The sequence below is a fragment of the Diplotaxodon limnothrissa genome, linkage group LG12, assembly GCF_057381915.1.
Source record: "Diplotaxodon limnothrissa isolate DT_005_m linkage group LG12, D_limnothrissa_male_GT1.1, whole genome shotgun sequence".
Classification (NCBI taxonomy): domain Eukaryota; kingdom Metazoa; phylum Chordata; class Actinopteri; order Cichliformes; family Cichlidae; genus Diplotaxodon; species Diplotaxodon limnothrissa.
In genome coordinates this window covers 23,434,682-23,454,220 of record NC_140607.1, presented here as the reverse complement: position 1 = coordinate 23,454,220, position 19,539 = coordinate 23,434,682, and the positions used below count along the sequence as shown (strand labels likewise).

General features: G+C 36.8%; 1 protein-coding gene across 4 annotated transcripts; it reads right to left on the bottom strand.

The window, feature by feature from the left end:
* Window positions 1-791: 791 nt before the first annotated feature.
* On the bottom strand, window positions 792-18,511 carry golm1 (golgi membrane protein 1). Of its 4 annotated transcripts, none has more exons than XM_085368355.1 (11): window positions 18,364-18,511; window positions 17,130-17,271; window positions 12,340-12,507; window positions 12,050-12,104; window positions 11,814-11,916; window positions 11,542-11,662; window positions 11,001-11,154; window positions 10,653-10,880; window positions 9,631-9,795; window positions 3,706-3,804; window positions 792-2,683 (listed from the first exon to the last, which is right to left on the bottom strand). In XM_085368355.1, exons 2-10 carry the CDS (start codon window positions 17,256-17,258, stop codon window positions 3,707-3,709), a joined length of 1,221 nt encoding a protein of 406 aa, XP_085224481.1. In that variant the 5' UTR covers window positions 17,259-17,271; window positions 18,364-18,511; the 3' UTR covers window positions 792-2,683; window position 3,706. The 4 variants fall into 4 exon arrangements, with proteins under 4 accessions (XP_085224481.1, XP_085224482.1, XP_085224483.1 ...); XM_085368356.1 differs by having other exon boundaries at window positions 11,001-11,151; XM_085368357.1 differs by having other exon boundaries at window positions 12,433-12,507.
* Between the last annotated feature and the right edge of the window lie 1,028 nt (window positions 18,512-19,539).

Sequence of the window (19,539 nt, the reverse complement as noted above, 5' to 3'; positions counted from 1 at the left end):
AGCTAGGTTGTTTGTTGCATTCAAATTAGTCTTTTGTGCCGCAAGCTGTTTCTCTAAATGTATAAACCAACCTTTGTAAATGTTATGTAAAGGCTAAAGAGCAGTGGACCAAGGACAGCAGCTTGAGGTACCCCTGCCTAAAGTTTTATTTCTGCAAGTCTAAAACTACTAATTGAAGCACATAAACGTCAGTCTTACAATTTGAGAACCTGGCTTGTTAAACTCAATCATGATGCCTTTGACTTAAAATATTTTGATGAGCAGTGTTAAAGGCAGCAGTGAAGCTGAGAAGAGTTACAACTAAATAACTAAAAGTGAGTCATTCTCGATCTTCAAGCTTTAAATAAGAGCTGTGATTAGTTCTGAAACCTGACTGGTACTTATCTAAAGATATTCATTCAATTTTTTATGAACATTTTTTCAAATATTTTGCTGAGGAAAGAAAGATTAGAAATAGGTTTATAATTAGTTCTTTTTTGTTGAGCAGTGGTGTGATTAGAGCACTTTTGAATGAAACAGGGAAAATGGAAGCCTGTAAAGAGCTGATCATTTTTACTGAAGGATTTACACCTGTAAACTTTCATATGATTTGAGCTTTGTGACATATTACTCCCTCATGAAAATGTATCGATAGAGGAAATAAAAACATTTTTATTGTCAATAAAGGCAATGATTTTTTAAAAAATCTTTCACAAATTTGTTCAGCAGAATAAAATAAAATGCAAATTCCAACAAATCAAATTTTAATAAAAGTTAATCTAATTAATAAAAATCATAAAACATTCTCTCAGGCTACACATACTTTTGAGTTCAGTAAACAAAACTTCCTGAAAACAATGCAGTAGTTATCAAGGATTGCAAAGTTAGACGCTGAAACAAACAATAAAAAACATAAATAAAATAACACAATCAAAAAAATAAAAATAAAAATCTGTAACGCAAGTTCCCTGCAGATGGGCCAAAAGGGAGACAACAAGGCAGCAAAATTGCATTGATTAGTTTTGAGGAGTGCTGCTGCAGGAGTGATGTTGACTTATGTTCAAGCATGAGATAGTGCTGCTGCCTATCGACTATCATCTCTTAGTCCGTGTTGCTAAAAGGATCAAAGCTATTTGATCTAGAATTTGAAATGAACAGTTGCTTCCCAAGCTCTGCAACCTCTGATTAGGTCAAGAATTTCATAATGACACTTTTTTTTTTAAATATTTCAGTCATTTCAAGAAATGATGTAACTGATTTTAGACGGAAAATTATACAGTAGACAAACTCCATCTATGATACCTAAACAATGTTGTATCCGAGAAGCTTTTAGTTTACCTGTGTGTGCTTCAGAGCTTGAGAAACAACTACAGCTCATACATTCCTCCACATATAGTCTGTCTGTGCTTCTGCACTGAAGCTAATGCATTTACGTGTAACGTGAAGACCACATTAATTTGGCGGCTGCACACTTTCTACCAAAAGGCAGATCGTGTGCTTTAAAATCAACAGAACAAAACAATGGTACAGGATATTTTAGGTGCTTGAACTGAAAATAGAAGTTTCTGTGGGCTGAATAACACCAGCAGTCAAACCCATCGTCACACCAGGCAGATGAATGTCACTGCGTTAGAAACCTATTGTACTTTAACCACCCAAAGAAAGAAAAAAATTCAAATTGGCAAATGAAAAGTAGCCTAGGAAGAGAAATTTGCACTGCACGCGTCAGGATACTTGCAATGATAACCACGGTGTTATGAAAATTACAGTGATTACACTTCTAACACTGTCTATAATTGCAGCTCTTTAGTCAATTTTTCTATAGAGAGCAGAGCGCAGACAAACCTGCATACAACAAAAGGCAGAAAATAATCTGGATATAATTACACCTGACATCTAGCTAATATTACTTGACATTTGCCTAACTGCTTCCAAATTAGTGCAGGAGAAATAAAGCTTGAGGTGCCATCCCCGCTCCATGGAAATGCCCTTCATAATGTAACAGCAATTGTCAGACCCCCCCCTTCCACTTATAGACATAATGCACAGTCCATTTAGCCCCGCAGACCAAAGACAGTCAAAATGTTAACCTATGATCAGGTAAAGAACGTACTACGTGTCAGCATTTTCCAGCAATTCCATTTCATTATAATTTAAAACTCACACGTTTGACACGCTGTGATTGAAAATGCAGCTCTGAACAGTTTGATAATGGCGCTTTAGAACTAACATAATTATTAGCATATCTTGACCTCTGACCCGAAAGTCAAAATCATTTCTATGAGTGAGTTAAGGCTTTGTTCAACGTGCTGTTGAATCTTGTAGAGCGGCGGCCAGATGGAGCAATTCTGTGACAGAAATTACTCAGATCTTTAAACTTGTTGCAGCTTTTCAAACCTTAAAACCACTGAAAACTAGACAAACAGTGAAAGTCAACACGTCATTACAATGCTTGAATTCCAGGTATTCAGTTTTTCCAAGTCGACAGTCTTGAGACATGAGTTAAATAGTAGATGATAAGAAAATATCAAATTAAAAGATTAAAGAAAGTCATCCAGGAAGCTACTTTTAACCAGTTTTTCATACAGTGAATTCTATTTGATGTTTATTTTCCCCCGAGCTGCTTGAACCTTTACAGCATTGTGGATGTAAAGCAGATCCTGTTTCCCCAATCTGATATCCGGCATCCTTCTCAAGCTGTGCCCTGCAACAAAAATACATTCAGAAAAAGATGCATCAGTGAACGAATGTGCCAACTGTTTCCTTAACTGTCTGTACTTCAGTATGCATGATGTACTGAGCTTTTCATTTTCATCTTGGTACTTATTTACTGATTTATTACTACATGCTGCTGTATCAGACTTTAGTTCCCAAGTGTAGCTTTTCCTTTTTATGTTTATTCATGGTTTTGTTTCTGCAGTAAAATGACTGGGCCTGGCTCCAGCCTGGCCATCTCCCACACTCATCACCACAGGATATTTACATAGAACTGTATCATATTTTCTCTTCTTTGTTGCTGGCTGCTTTCCTGATTCTGCTGAGCTCAGTCGGGATGCAGGGGGTTGTCTTTCAAAATAATTATTAGTCTCTCACTTGCTGAACTTTTTGACATGTACAGTTTTGCCAAGAAGTTAATATGCAGACCTTTAGCTTTAATTCAAGGAGTTTAACAAAAGTACTGTGAACTGTTCAGAACATAGTCATTTTTATACATCATCTCCCATTTTTAAAGGCTGAAAAGCAACTGGATGATTGGCTGATCAACAGCTTCAGGGCCTGGTGACGCCAGTTTCCTTGTTATTCCACAAATAATTAAGCAAATATGAGTTTATTCTAAGTGTTGAACTTGGATATGGTAACTGTTCAACTTTAACTCTAAATATGAGATTCATACAGATGCTGAAGCAAGTGAAGGAGTCCATCATTAGGTTAAAACCCTTAAGGAAGGCCAGATCAATAACTCCAGATGGCTCATCTTTGTAATTTGCAGTGGAGTAATGCAGAATGGGTGGATGCTAAATAGTCGTTAAACTCATAAAATTAAGTAAGCATGAAGAAAATCAAATTCAGATTGCTCTCTGAACAAAAACGTGTGCTTGATACGACATTATTTCAGCAATTACACTGCATATCATGTTGAGTCAGTGTTTTTTTCATCACGACCTGAAGAATAGAGTATGTGAATGCCACGGAGCAAGACAACAGTGTGTGAGTCTGAGTGTATACCTTAGATTTGAGCTAGCTCAGCTTGTTTGTCTGCTTCAGGCTCCCCTTCATTCTCATCATCTCCATTGTAGTCAGCCAGTTCATCCTCCATGACCTTGTCTACCAACAAGTACAACATGGTTATTAAAAAGAAACAAGAACTTTCTAAAATGACAACGTACATTTATTTTTGTAATGATCACTATTACCGGCCAATATGGCCTCAAAGTTAGATCATGATATTGAAAAAAAAATGTCTAATGACAAAATAAATACACGAATAAAATAAAAATACTGAACAACGCTTTGATGCCTGCAGCTTGGCATGGAGTGTTATATCCAGTGACACTTCAGAAGTCGTATTTTCTCCAGAAATATAAAGTAAAAAATAACTGCATAATACTTCTGTCTGAGAATAACTAAAGCGTTTTAACTCTTCAGTAGCAGCGCAGTATTGTATAAAAAAGGAAAATATTTTCTAACTGGAATGTTGTATCTTTACTCAGGCTTTTTTAGCAAGTTGCTTACAGGCCTTCTTTCCCCGTGTATGAGCACATCCAGTCTTTGCTCTTCCACATGACCAGCTGCTACTTCTCCTTCTTGGTAGTACTCAAAAGTGCATTTTGCCTCAAATGAAGAAACAGTGTGTAGTGTTTCCAGTTTTTTGGGGTTTTTTTTTTGTTTTGTTTTGTTTTTTTACATATTTGGCAACGTAGTGTGCTTTAGTTGCTGAAGTAGCTTCCTTATTAGTTACTAAATCACCAGGGAAGGCTGACAATCAGCTACAGGGTTCATACACATTTTTCAGGGTCAAATTCAAGCACTTTTTAAGCACATTCAAGGTCAATTTTCAAGCTTTTCCAGCACATTACCAAAAAAGAAGAAAGCATGTTTCACTTTGCATCACCTCAGTAAGACCTTGTAAAAATTTTAACAAATCCTCTTAGGTCTCGACTTAAATGTCTTTTGTTCCCCTTTTGTTAAAAGAGGAAAATGCAGCACACAAAAATAGTGAAAAAGGAAACTGTTGCCTTACATGCATATAGTGTACAAACTCAAAAAACACATTCCTCTTAAAAATTAAGATGTGCAAATGTGAACAAATCAACTTGTTAGAGATATTCATCTCCACTGTAAATAAACAACAACCCAGAAAAACCAGAAAACTGCACAAAACACCACAAACACCAACAAATTAATGTCGTCTCATCAGATACTGAAGCTTCTTTCCTGTGTGACATAAAAAAAAATAGGAGACAGATGTTTGTTTGGTTTTTTTTGTTCTTTTTAACTAGTTAAGCACCCACGCCCAGAAAAATGGTAAATGGCCTGTATTTGTATAGCGCTTTACTAGTCCCTAAGAACCCCAAAGCGCTTTACACGTTCAGTCATCCACCCATTCATGCACACATTCACACACTGGTGATGGCAAGCTACATTGTAGCTACAGCCACCCTGGGGCACACTGACAGAGGCGAGGCTGCCGGATACTGGCGCCACCGGGCCCTCTGACCACCACCAGTAGGCAACGGGTGAAGTGTCTTGCCCAAGGACACAACGACTGAGACTGTCCAACCGGGGCTCGAATCGGCAACCTTCCGGTTACAAGGCGAACTCCCAACTCTTGAGCCACGATCGCCCAGTGGGGACATGGGGACATTTCATTTTCGAGCAGGAAGCTCCCCCTTTTTGTTATACCCTTTAGATCAGGGGTCGGCAACCTGCGGCTCCGGAGCCGCATGCGGTTCTTTAGTCCTTATAGTGCGGCTCCGCGCGGTTTGGGAAAATAAATTAGTATTTAGCTCAAGTGTATTTTATTTATGTTAATTTTTTTTTTAACTTGTAGTTCTAAATTAGAAGATTATTGTGATTTTGCAATATACAAATAAAATTATATTTTGTTATTTTTTCATTGCTCAAAATAAGCATCACACTCGCGGAAGCCAGTGTACCCGGCGAAACGCCGTGCATTTATCGAGACTTTCAAGCCCAGATAGGCCAATTATGGATCTTCGGCTCTTTGGGTCTTAAAGGTTGCTGACCCCTGCTTTAGATGAACAGAGTTTTTTAATTAAATACATATTCTTTAATAAATGTTCTCTTTTATAAAAAGTAGGATAATTTAAAAAAAAACTTATTATAGCTCTATTGCGTAGAAAAAAAACTGTCTTGTTTTCTGTTGTCTGTTATATAATATTAGGGATGTTTGTGACAATTAATTTCTTAATCGGCTGGACTAACCAATAGTCCACAACTAGGAAACACTGAAATTTTAAGTTAAGTTTGAAAACAGTTAAAAAAAAAAAAAAAAATACCCCTGGAGAAAAAAAGCGCTCATGGATGGATGGATTGATGCTTCTTTCCTGTGTGACAAGAAATAGGAGATGTTTGTTTGTTGTTTGTTTTTTAAGTTAATTCCCAATGAAACTGTTTTATTGCTAACTACATTGCTGTCTGTATTATTGCTGAAGTCCTAAATGATCACCTTTAAAGTGTTTGTGCTAATACCATCATGTACAGTCAGACAGGCATGGAGAACAGCACTCACTGGGAGGCTTTGAATAGATCACATAGTTCAATTCAACATATAAGACTATAAGAAAATTTACAAGTATCTACTTAAAATCTATTGAATTTATCATCCGTCATATTATCACGTACAATTCCAATGTATTTTGTTCATCTCCCTTAAATAAACAGGCAGCCTTAAAGTATGAAATATTCATATACAAATACACATTCAATGGGTGTGTACTGTCTCAGTGGCTGATTGTGCCCCACAGGCCTCAGTGTGAGCTTGAAGCCATTCATAATGTTTAAGTAGTTTAATGTGCAGGTGCTGACCAGAAACACATTTTGAATGAAAGCCGGGGAACTTTGGTAGCACAGAAACAAGTGGCTAGTCTTTGTGACCATATGGATCAGTCCCTCATATTACCATTATTTCACCCAAAGGCACCAAGTTAATACTCAAAAAAGCTGCAGCAATACACACAAATATAAACAGTACTTGGTGACAACTTTGCTTTTAGCCTTTAACCCTCTGGGGTCCAGGGAATAATTGGCCGTTTTTGACTATATTTCACCTTTGGCAAGATAAAGAGTTTTTAATCTGTTATTTTCTCATTTCAACATACAACAATTTATCTAAATTCAGACAAAATTTAAAATACGAGTAGAAAGTGATATTTTTGACTGTAAAAACCACAAGCATATTTAACGAATCATTTTCAGAAATTCAAATGCAAATAGAAATTGTACATTTTTAAATAAATTGTCAGTTTTGCAAACAACAAAGTTATATGGTACTATTTACCTAAAAATGCAGCCAAGGCTCAGTTTTTTTATATAACTACTTAAAACTACTTTACAGAAGAATCAGCTGTTCTGCATCAGATAAGAAGGCACAAAAATGATTTATGCAACTCCAAAAAATAGTTGGTGTCCACTATAACACAGATGAGAACAGCACAGGGATAAACCTGCAGGTCTGACAGCAGGTGTGTCACTCAGCGTTTACACTGCAATATGCCTTTGGTGGCTTTTTTGCAGCAACTGTGACATTCACTAGTAGAACTGACACACAAAACAAAACACGACTACACTACACACTAACTACCAGAGATGGGCAGTAACGCGTTACTGGTAACGCGTTACTGTAATCCGATTACTTTTTTCAAGTAACGAGTAAAGTAAGGGATTACTATCGCAAAAACGGTAATTAGATTACCGTTACTTTCCCGTAGGAACGGTGCGTTACTGCGTTACTAAAACCGTGATTTTTTTTTGCGAGAATGTCTCATGACAGTGACGTAAGCGAGCACGACGTTCGTGACAACAGCTGTGTGCAGATCAACAATGGATCATATATCGAGTGCAGGAGAGAGTATGAGCATGCAGCGTTTAAAGCGTGGAAGTACTGACCTTACTTTGAGTTTGAGTCCATAAAAAGTGACAAAAACATTAGCGTCCGTTGTGCGTGGGAAGAAAACTTCTTTTTACAGCGAAAAAACCCCCTAAACTTCCAAGCAAGCACCGAGTGCGCAACGTAATGGGAAAACTCAGAGAAACTCGCGGATTCTTCCACTGACCGCTGCGGCACACCTGCACCAGGGTAAACCTCCGCCTGCCCCACTCCTGCTTTACAGGTGAAAATAGAGCCAAAGGACCGCTAGTCTTTGATTTTATTTATTTTCTGCTGTGTTTTACTTGCATCTATTTGAAAGACTGAGTGTAAACACACACAAAAATTATTTTATGTGCTGGAATGTGCAGAAAATAGGTTTAAATATTAAACAAATTTCTTCCAGTCAGAGAATGTTGCATATAATAAAATTTTTGCTTGATGCATAAAGTTAAAAGATTAAAACTAATAAAACAAGTTTTAAAAAGAGACGTTTCCATTTGATTACATTTTGTATGATGGATTATGTAGAAAAAGTAGAATTGGGCTGAAAGATCTATCGCTTTATCACCTATTCAGGTTGTAAATCGTGTTTTTAAAAAGTAACTAACTAAGTAATTAATTACTTTTGAAAATAAGTAATCAGTAAAGTAACGGAATTACTTTTTTGGGGAAGTAATCAGTAATTAGTTACTGATTACTTTTTTCAAGTAACTTGACCAACACTGCTAACTACACAAGACAACACACTAACTTGAGACTCCAAACACGGCAAACGTCAAAAATCTCTCACGTATCAAAACTCACTCTCTCTTTCGCTCACTCGCTCTCTCTCTCTCACCGGTCACTCCTAAAACTTCCCCCTCTTCCCAAACAACCAGATGCCACATGTTGCCATATAATTTTTTGATTGGTCGACATGGTACATTTTTCCACCAATAGGGATGGAGTGTTTTTTCTTTTTCCATTCACAGGCAAAGCGTGTTTGCTAGCGCTCTCCTTAGAAAATAGTTTTTACCGTTTCTTCCCGGAGTAAACGCCACTGTTTTATTCAGAAAAAAAACAAACACTGGTTTTACGTGGCCTATCAACACAATTTAACAACTGGTATACAGTTTGAAGTCCGCACGTTCAACCCAAGTTGAAATGGAGACTCTGGGTCCGTCGACCCCAGAGGGTTAATCAGAAAGCCTAAGTTGGCTAGTTATGTATCAGGCTAATGTTTAAACCTTTCACTTGAGTAAATTAACTCATATCACTGCTAAGTAATGTTAGCTAAGTTCACAGCATATTCCATAATAGCGCTGCCATACTGCATCACACTCAGTGCATTTCGAGTTTGATAGCAAAATAATAATCATAATTTAAAAAAAAATAGCGTGTGTAACGTAAGCGTACTGGAAAATTATTTACTAGCACTCACCTATCATGCAATTGGAGAGCGCAAACTCCACCATTGTCGTTTTCCGACAACACTCATTACAACAGCAACCTACAGGTATGTTAGCGCACTCATCCCCGACTGGCCGAGGGAGGGGCGGGGGTCACACGTTGAAACAGACACAAGGCAGCCAGGCGGGGAAATTTTGCTTTGACATTTTGCGACTCATTTTATTTCTCTATCTGAAAGGAAAACTATTCAATCAGATAGTTGTTTGAGGTGAATGAAATACAGCTACACTTTCAAGCACTTTTAAGCACCACATCTGAAATTCAAGCACTTTTCAAACCTTGAAAAGACAACATTAAAATTCAAGCATTTTCAAGGATTTCAAGCACCCGTACGAACCCTGCAGCTATTGCCTGTGCTTGTTCTGTTGTTGTGCTCGCTAGAGAACATAAACATAGCTATAGTGATTATATTGCCATATGACATTTTACTTTGCATAAAAATTTATACTAGGACTGCCAAGGGCTATACGATAAAGTTTGATTGAAGGACAGTGGTTATCTCTGGCATTCAGAATCATCCTTCCTACTGACATAAAGCCTGTCGAGACCAGAATGCGCTCACTCTCTAAATGCTTATTTAAAACACATACCTATATTTTCATCCTGTTTGTTCTCCTGTGGTTTTTCTAAATCTTCTCCACCCACGACTTGTTCATCTGCGTCGTACTCTTCTGGTTCCTGAAGTTTCTGACCAGCTTGAGTTTCATCAGCCTTTCCTCGACCAATCAGCATCCCTTCCATTCCAGGGTCTGCTTCTGAAAGAACAAATCACAGATAGAATGAAATACATTAAAAAAGGTATAAAAGATGTCAAAATATAACCATATAAAACAAGTGCATTGTTTTTGCTGAAAAGTCTATAAGAATAGCCTAAAATCTATAGATAGATAATCTCTTGCTACTCAGTCAATGAGGTTGTTGGTAAAACATGCTGGCGAGTTTTCTCACACACACTCCAAGTTATAAATATATTAGCAAAAGAAATTATTATCGTTAACTAAAACTAATCTTAAAAACAAAAACTAGATGTGAAAAAACATTATAGTTAACTCAAATAACAAAAAAACAAAAAACATGTTTGAAAAACATTTAAATGGACTGATTTTCCTGAATCTTGTCTCTAACATATTCCCTCCAAAGACTAATAAATAAAATATTAAAGCTAACACAGAAACTAAGCATTTTCAAACAGTTAAAAACTAAACTGAAATAAGAAAATCAACTCTGGATGCTAACTAAAATTAAAATTCAAAATGAAATAATAAAACCATAATTAGAAAATGAAAAACTATAATATAACACTTGCTTTCATACATGTGCACATGTACAGCAGCTTTTGTGGAGCGATCAGCACCAATATTGTAGGAAGAAGTAGGAAGAAGTTTTAAAGAAAATTACCTCTAATAAAAACGCTCTTACATAACAAAGAGGTTCTGTTCACTAAACTGAAGAGTTTTCTCAAATTTTAAAAACAGTAAGAGGAAGTGCTCAGTTAGTACTGGTTTGGGCCCTGTGGTAAAGTCTTTCCACTAAACAACAGGACGTGTGATTGCCAGGCAGCAAAACACAGCTGCTAATACATTAAATCTATGTGACTATCCAAATTATTTACCTTCTGTCTGAGGATCTTCTTCATGAGCATCCATCGCCTCATTCTCTTTGTCTTCAATCAGATTATTCTCCAAAAGTTTACCAGTCTCTCCTTCCACCTCATCTGCATTGTCAGCTCCTTCTTGTGGCTGTTTGTCTTCCTGTTTCAATGCAGCAGTTGCGGGAACGGACTCTGGCCCTGCTTTGGAGAGATCCTTTGATGTAGGCTGCTCCACTGGAGCGCTGGGAACTAGAAAGAAAATAACAAAAAGCAAGTGCAATGTGAGGTTGTCCACCAACTATGCTTAGACACACAATATGTACAAGTGTATATTTCAGTTAAGCAGACCATTTATGTTTTTTGTCTTACTTATATCCACCATTATTTCATTTGTCAGTAGTTCATGGACTTTATTGCCTTTGGGTTGAGAGAAACTTGGTGTTTGGCTTGAAGCAGTTGCTGGAATTCCATCAGACAGGGCCTTGACTGACTTGTTGATTTCCACTGCTCCAACATTTTCCTGCTAAGAAATTAATATACAATTCTGTGTCACAGCTCCATAGCTCTTGCCATGCAGAATTAGAGGGTTTTTTATTTTTTTGCCTAGATGCGCAAACAAACACGAGCAAAAGGAACTCAAATTTCCCCATTTGCATGTAAAAACAGTAAAATGGTAAAATGTAAAAACAGTAGTGACGATAATCACGTATGGTAGGAAAGTGTTTTAAGACATTAAGATTTTACCTTGTCCTGATTAACATAACGGGGTTGGTGACAAAAAAAAAAAAAAAAAAAAAAAAAAGGAAAAGAATCAGGTCCACCCCTCTGCCCAAGTCTCAATCATGTCGAAAGACTAGTGACTTTGCATCCTTTCACATGCTTCGCTGCTTAACAGGAAAGCCAAACCCACCTGTGAGGAGACAGGTGTATGGATGAGCTTCTGCATTTTCTTCTCAGCTTCAAGTTTAGCGGCAGCCACTCTCTCATTGCACAGCTCTTTCTGGGACAGCACCTGGGCGTTACACTGGGTCCTACATACACAACACACAGGCAGTAAACAGTAGCATATTATACTGGCATGTGCAGTGATCATACTTTCTTTACAAACAGATGCATACAAATATAAGTGTGTACTAAAAAAAAAATAAAAAAAATAATAATAATAATGAATCATTTTCTTACATGTCATACATAAGTTTGTTATTAAGTGTGTTGATGTTGCCTTGGCAACTCTGCAGCTCTTTCTCAAGTTTCCCCAGAGCATCATTCAGCCAACTCAGCTGACCTACAGTACACACAAAGACACACATACACATACATGAAATTAACTTCACAGTTTTGTAGCGGCCATGTGATGGTTGTTAAGTCAACGCAACACTTTAATCAAATAAAGGGGCAGAAGCTAAACATTATGTTACCTTTGAGTTCCTGTATGGTTTTTACACTGGAGGAAATGTTCTGCTGCAGTGTGGCCTAAACACAAACACACAACGCATGTCAATACTCACTTATCACACTTATTTATTGTTCATATGAAATTTTTCCCTGATAAAATGTTTATGTGGTGTGAATCGCAACAGTGAGTAAATCAGAAAAGTGTGTTCATTGGCCCAAGGATTCCCTTGTGACAAGAGCTGATAGACAGCGCCTCTGAGGTGGCGTTTGTGCACATAAAGGTTTTATTGTCACCAGTTTTGTTTGTGTGCACCTTGTGTTGGCTGCAGGAGATCTCAGCTCCCTCCAGCTTGCTCTTATAGAGACTTTGTATGTTGCTGATCTGATCCTTTTGTTTCTCGATCACCTGTTCGAACTCCTTCTTCTTCTTCATCTCGTCTGCTCCACGTCGCACCTGGCCCTCCAGCTCATACAGTTTAGTCTGTGTCACATGCAGCAAGATCAGTATCACGTTACTGCTTTTTATATAGACCACTTATTTAGAATTTGTCATGGGTCATGATAACATCCATATGAAGAGAACAAAATGACAGAAACGTCCTGGTTCAGAATGAGTCTTTAAGGGTTAACTATGCATATAGATATATATAGTTATACATGCATGTTTTACCTTATTTCCTGTGTCAATTAAGCTAAAAAAAAAGGAGTCTTTCTTACCTTATTTGACAGAAATGTCTTGCCATTTAATGCAATATATTAAACAACAATAAAAACTGGACTGAAAAAAAAAACCCTAATTATTTGTCACCCTTACATACTTCAGATCATCAAATATTAAAATTTGATAAAGATGCAGATTTAAAATGATCAATTAACTGAGATTAACCACATTTTTTGGAATACTGATTCAATGTTACTATTCACTATTCACTGTCAGACCTGTTGAATTAAGAAATCAGTTAAATAGAACCTATCTGACAAAGCGAAGTAGGCTAAAATATCTCAAGAAGCAACACATCATGTCGCAATCTAAAGAAAACTCAAAAACTCTTAACGGATGAAATACAAAGTCACTGACATCTATCAATCTGAAAAGTGTTACAAAGCCACATCTAATTGAAACACGGTGAGAGCCATTATCCACAATTGAAGAAAATTTATCATAAATTTGGATATCTGCCGATACCGATATGAATCCGATATAGTGTTTTTTAATCAACAAAACTGTTTTTTAAATATCTTGCTGCATTTTGTATAAGTTCATACTCAAGTTTAAAACAACAACTACACTAAAGCTATTCTGTTATACCTGTATGCAAAAAAAAATATTTCATAGTTCAGCAATACTGATCAATCTAATAAACTTAAACCTACACCATCCTCCCTATTCTGGTATTTTAAAGAGTACTTAGCATAAATATTAAGCAACCTAACTAATAGGGTTCCAACTCCCAGCAACAACAAAAATAAATAAATAAAAAATAGGGAACCACCCCTCACACTCCACCTCATGATGCTTAATCGACGTAATCAACCTTAATTTGATGCAGTGTGAAAAAAAAAAATACACAGAAATCAATTCTTTTTCAAGAAATATTAAATAGATTCAACATCTTTCTTCAACAAAATTGCAGACTGCACAGATGGTACCTTCCCAAAGGAAAAAGTACTATAGCTTACTAGGGTATATTAGACTTAACAGTTACTATATACAATAATGGACTTCTATACATTTTACATCAGATTAAAACTTTGGGTGTAAGATTCAGATAAATATTAAATAATTAAAAGCTCGACATTTTAAATGAGAATAAGAAAGAAAAGTATGTCTTTGTGCCCCCTTTTCCCTGTTAATGCCCTATCGGCCCCCCTGGCTAAACTTTGCTAGATCCGCCCCTGCACAGTTACAGCCGTCAGCTGCGTAGAAAAGGATCCTGGTGTAGAAAGTAATATTAAATAAATTCTAACAACAGCTGATCAAGCTTAAACGTGCTGCTGTTGTTCAGCCGCTGGTTTCCTCTTTCTGGTGCAAAGTGGGCCAAAAGCAAACAAGAGACACGGACTCATGACAGAAAAGCCGATCAGCTGATCATTAAGCAGTTTCATGATTGAAGTAGCAGCCGGAGAGCGAGAGGCAGTCGCTTGTTAAGCTTAACGCAGGAATGCTTTACAAACATTCAGAGATGGACTTACACACTTGCTTTACTTCTCTCGGGGATAACTTTGTCGGAGATGAAATGCCGGGTTGCTAGCGAAGCTCCAAATGCTATCCAGAGCACCGACAGGTCCCGCATGCCACAGCCGCTCTATCACGTGATGCATACTGCTCCGACGTGCTAACGTTCTGGGGTGAGTTACAGCTTGTTGCAAGTTTTGTGAGGTGCTTTCATGATATTTAATGGATCGGATTACATTTTTTATTTTTCTCCGATATCCGATCCAGTAATTTAGGTCAGTATCGGACCGATACCGATACGTAATATCGGATCGGTCCATCTCTAGTAACAAGTCAGGTTTTCAAAGGAAACAAAAATAATTAAACTTTAATTACATTTAAGTACTATCCTCCTGACTACCAGGAAAAAAAATGTTGTCCAATCAAAAAAAAATTTAAATCCCCCAATGTTTGTAAGGTAATTAGAAGACTGAAATAATTTTTTGGGAAAAAAAAGTTTACATTTTTTAGATATCACATGTCCACTGCAGAGGAAATTCATATCTTCCTACGAGGGCCTTAAGATCTTCCTCACAGTCATTGTTGGTTCAGCCCAGATCTCGCTTGAAGACTAGAGGTGATCGAGCGTTCGCTCTAGCTGCACCTGAGCTGTGGAACAGTCTCCCGATTGGCATCCGGGCGTCTGATTCTATTCAATCTTTTAAATCACGGCTTAAAACATATCTGTTTGAACTTGCTTTTTCTACCAGTTAAATTCTCGCCTTGCTTCTAGTGAGTTGTTCTAATGTTCTAATGTGTCTGGTTGTTTTGCGTTGTCCTGTGCTGTCAATGTTTTCCATCACTGTGTTTGATGGTTCAGCTTTACAGCTTTACTCTGCTTTAGCTGTGTGCTATAGTTTATTCTTATTAGTGGTTTTTACCTGTGAACATAATCTCACACTTATATGACTCTGACGTTATAGTCTTAATTATTTTATTATTTTATTGTTGCGTTGCCTATGTCCTCTATCACTGTGTATGATGGTACAGTTCTTCTTTGCTACAGCTGTGTGCTATTGACTGTTCCTATTAGTGGTTTTTACCTGTGAACATAATCCCACACCTATATGATTCTGATGTTTTAGTGTAAATCATTTTATTGTTTTATTGTTTCATGTAAAGCACTTTGGCATGCCCCTGGCTTTTAATGTGCTCTATAAATAAAGATTGTTGTTGTTGTTGTTGAGGACATTGGAAGGCCAAACGTGTAAAAATGAACTTTGATGGCAAACATTTGCTTCAACTCTTCACCAAGGAGAAGTTTGAACTCAAGGAACTGTAGTGGTTTCTTCCCCCAAAACTGCAAGTCACTGCTATACTGAAGCCACGAGTTGGTGATTGCCAGATCAAAAAGTAGAAAACTGCACATACTGTCAATTTCTGAGTGCGAGAGACCATCCTGTAGAAACTCAACATTCGGCAACAAGGTCCACGTCACCTATATTGGTAGTGTACTCAGAAATTGGCAGTGGACTTGGCACATGGACAAACCTTTTGTTTTTCTTAGACCATCTTGTGCATCTGTCCTGAGGTTGATTGCCATAGGCAGAGGATGCCATGACAACTGTCCAACCACTTAATGACAGCAAGTTCAGGTCTGAGTACCATCCCTGATGCTCCTCCTTCTTTCTTCTTCAAGGGCTTATTCCCTATGATCTTCTTCATCAGACAACTCAAGATCTGGGTTTCCCTCATCAAACTGCAATAAATTTCTTTCTGCTTCTAAAAAGGACTCCTTTTCTGGTCATTTAAAAAACAGAACAAAATGGAGGAAATGACTACAAATGTCCACTATGGAGGACATTTTTTAAACACTTCAATACTATACTAAAATGAAGTTAGAATTAAGCATACTATGTTTTAATGTGTTATTAAGAGACTTATTTAAAATATGTTAACAACATTTATAGCTAAAAATTGCTCAATAAGAAGTTTTATGCACTTACTTTTCTTCTTCCCATAAAATGTGCTTGCAGCGGTGGCTGCCATGTTCCTTAATGAAAAAACTAAAGTTCCCAAAGCTCCACCCCTTCACATTTGGTATCATTGGAAAGCCCTAAATGTACTCTGTAGATACCAAAAGGAGGCAATTCTGTAGTATGCAGTGCATGGGAGATATTCAGGTTTAGAAAGGTGCTCTACAGAGGACAAATTTGCATTGCTGGTAGTCAGGAGGCTATGTAAGTAATTTTAAGCAATTTGTAAGTAATTTTAGGTAATGCAGCAGTGAAGTTATTAGTATTGCCTAACTTCAGGTATTTTACAGGGAAGACGAAATAATTACATTTTAACCTCCTAGGACAGATATGCTCAAATATCAAAGAGAAATTAGAAATGCATACTGTGGAAGAGTTCGGGTCTTAGGAGGTTAAGTAAATTTAAGCACTGCATAAATTATGGGTATTTTACGGAAAAGGAAATACAGCAAGAAATGTATATATACTGTATAAATTGCATGTGTTGCATAGCTTCCTGGTAATTGTGTGGAAACGCAAACAAGCAAACAATATTTCCCCATCTGTCGTTTTTGGGGTGAGGTAGGGCAAGGTAGTATAAACCTTGCCTAACTTCTAGGCATTTTACAAGAAAGGAGACACTCAAAGTTCAAAGTTATGTGTGAATAGTGATTGTGAAAGAAAAAAAGAATAAATTTATAATTGGTGCAATCATTACAAGGTCACAAAGGCCTCCAAATTATGATAGTATTTATATTTTCTTTTAAGTCGGTAAGCGAGAACAGTTCTTGGCACATTTATATTGGTAAAATAAAACACATGCAACACAACATCAAAGTAAGGACTATTAAAGAAAGATGTAAAAACAAACAAACATGTAAGCACGCAAAAGAAATAAGAAATGAGGAAGAGTTTGAATATTTTTTAACCCACCTCAAGCTCCAGGTTGCGGGAGCTGGACACCCAGTAGTTAAAGCCCAGAACCAAGATACAGGCGATCAGAGCGGCAATCATAAGAGGCGGTGACCTTACTCCACGACGCCCGTTCCCCAGCCCACCCATTGCTGTCTACCAACTGAAAACACACAAAGCACAGCCACGGTTAGCACACTTCCCCACACTTTATTTTCTAACTGCATCTTTTAAATACATATTTTCTGTGCATTTCTGGCAAAAAGGTGGTGGTTTTGCAAGTTGGTTGCAGACATGTAAAAAAAAAAAAAAGCTCGCTGTCGCTTGTTGCAGCTTTTTTGTCAGCAAAAACACAAAAAGCTTACACAGGAAATGTTATTTGCACATACATACAGACAACAGTATGTTTAGTGATTCTATTGGAAACAACACATGCACAGCTTTGGTGTTATGTTTACAAATATTACACACCTGTACGGTGTCACACTGAAACATACCCAGCACCACAAACAGCAAAAAGATGTCCTCAAAAGTGGTGACTCAGTTAAAATGTTTTTAATTGGGAGGGGAAAAAAACAAGCTAGAAGGACATTCCCAAGGACCAACGGGAGCTAAAATGCAACAACTACACACTAAAGAGCAGCATTACACATCACCGACGAAGTGCCGTATTGTCTAGTTTGTAATACATACTGTCGACGTAAATAATATGCGGATTCCTGCTTTCCGTGTTTCTCCTTCGTCAAACAAATGACCCAAGGATTGCAAAGGCGCAAAGAACTGTTTAACATGTAACAAAACTAACGACCAGCAAACCTTCAATTTAACATCACGTTAGAAAAATCTGACGGCTACTACTAAATCAAAGCACAGGTCTGGAGCCAGGGTATACCTGTGCTGTGTTTGGCAGTATAAATCATAGCCACCAGTATCGTGACGGTTGCGATAATACGGAACTCGAGAAAAAGGGGTCCTTCGTATAATTGATTAGACAAATTCAGGTCAACAGAAAGCAGGAATACTAACTTCGAATTTTTTTATGTATATTGTTTATTAAATGTGTGACAAAGCTACATAAACGTGTAAAGAAATGGCCACATTTATCTGTTTTTAAATTTGGGCCAATGCTAAAAGAAGAAGCGAAGGAACTCAACGTTGCAAGCTAACGCTAACATTGTTAGCAGCGCTGCTCCTTCACAGTTGCTGTTACCGTTTTTAGGTCGCTTAGCTAAAACTAGCAGCCGAACCTACTTACCGGATATGTCTGCCTGTCAGAAATCAGAGCCAAATTTGTGAGGCGATATATGGAGTGACACCTCGTAATATATTCCAACAGCTTTTGTAGACGTTTTGTAACGTTGGACGATTAGCTTGTATCCATCATTGCCACACAGACAGCTCAGTCTGTGTGCTCTGCCTGCTGCCTAGGATTGAAACGTTCAAGTACCTCCCCTGACTGCTGTAAAAACAAATCATATTTAGTTTCACATAAATAAATTAATAGACAACAAATCCCCCTAAAGTTTTTTAAGTATTTTCTAATATCAACTTAAAAACACACAAATTATTACTTTTGACTGCTGTCAAGTAATAAATACTGACAGACTGGTAGTCTAGGCTACTTTAAGATCTAAGAATTTGTGTTTTACGAAGTGCCTAGGAAGGCATCACCGGTAAGAGGTTGATTAACGAAAGATTAACGTGTCATATCATGTTAAATAAAATTTAAATAATAAATGTAGGTATATTAAAAATACTAATACATATAAAAAATAATTACAAATTAAACAATAAAATATTATATTATTTATAGATAAACTAATGTAAGCAGAATAGGGATTTCTCTACCCAGCCTTTCTTTCTTTCTTGGGCCTGATCTGAAGTATGAGCTTTATCATTTAAGTGGGAATTGTATGGGGTTAGAACGATGCCACCTTAAAATAAAACAGAAAAAAATATTGAAACTGAAAAAAAATATTGTAAATGAAATAAATGTACTGAAACATTTTGTATTGAAAGTGAAGAAAAAAAACGATAGTAATAAAAGATTAATTGAAACTGTAAAATTTTTCACTTTCAATATTTTTTCCAGTTTTATTTTAAGGTGGCATCGTTCTAACCTCATAGAACTGGTGTTGTTTTTTGGTCATGCAAGGAAGAGTGCTGCAACCTTTCTCTATTTTGAGTTACATTTTAGTATAATTTTGTTTTTTCTTGTGAATTGTCTTTCTTTTTTATGGTTTAATGGTTTTGAAACTTAATGAAGATGTTCATGACAAAAAAGAAACAAACTAATAATTATTCTTTATCCCATTTGTCTTTCGACTTCTTTTGAATCTTTTTTTTAATGATACATGTAATATTTTAAAATGAAACAACATTTGTCTTATTTAGATTGCATTAATTGATTTTTCAAGTTGACAAACTTTAT

Bases quoted from the DNA above. Each gene is read 5' to 3' on its own strand.
- golm1 (XM_085368355.1), bottom strand. From the start codon at position 17,258: ATGGGTGGGCTGGGGAACGGGCGTCGTGGAGTAAGGTCACCGCCTCTT. The intron at 12,508-17,129 runs GTGGGTTAAAAA...CATGTGACACAG, and splicing joins CCCGCAACCTGGAGCTTGAG to ACTAAACTGTATGAGCTGGA. The intron at 11,155-11,541 runs GTGGGTTTGGCT...TTAATTTCTTAG, and splicing joins ATACACCTGTCTCCTCACAG to CAGGAAAATGTTGGAGCAGT.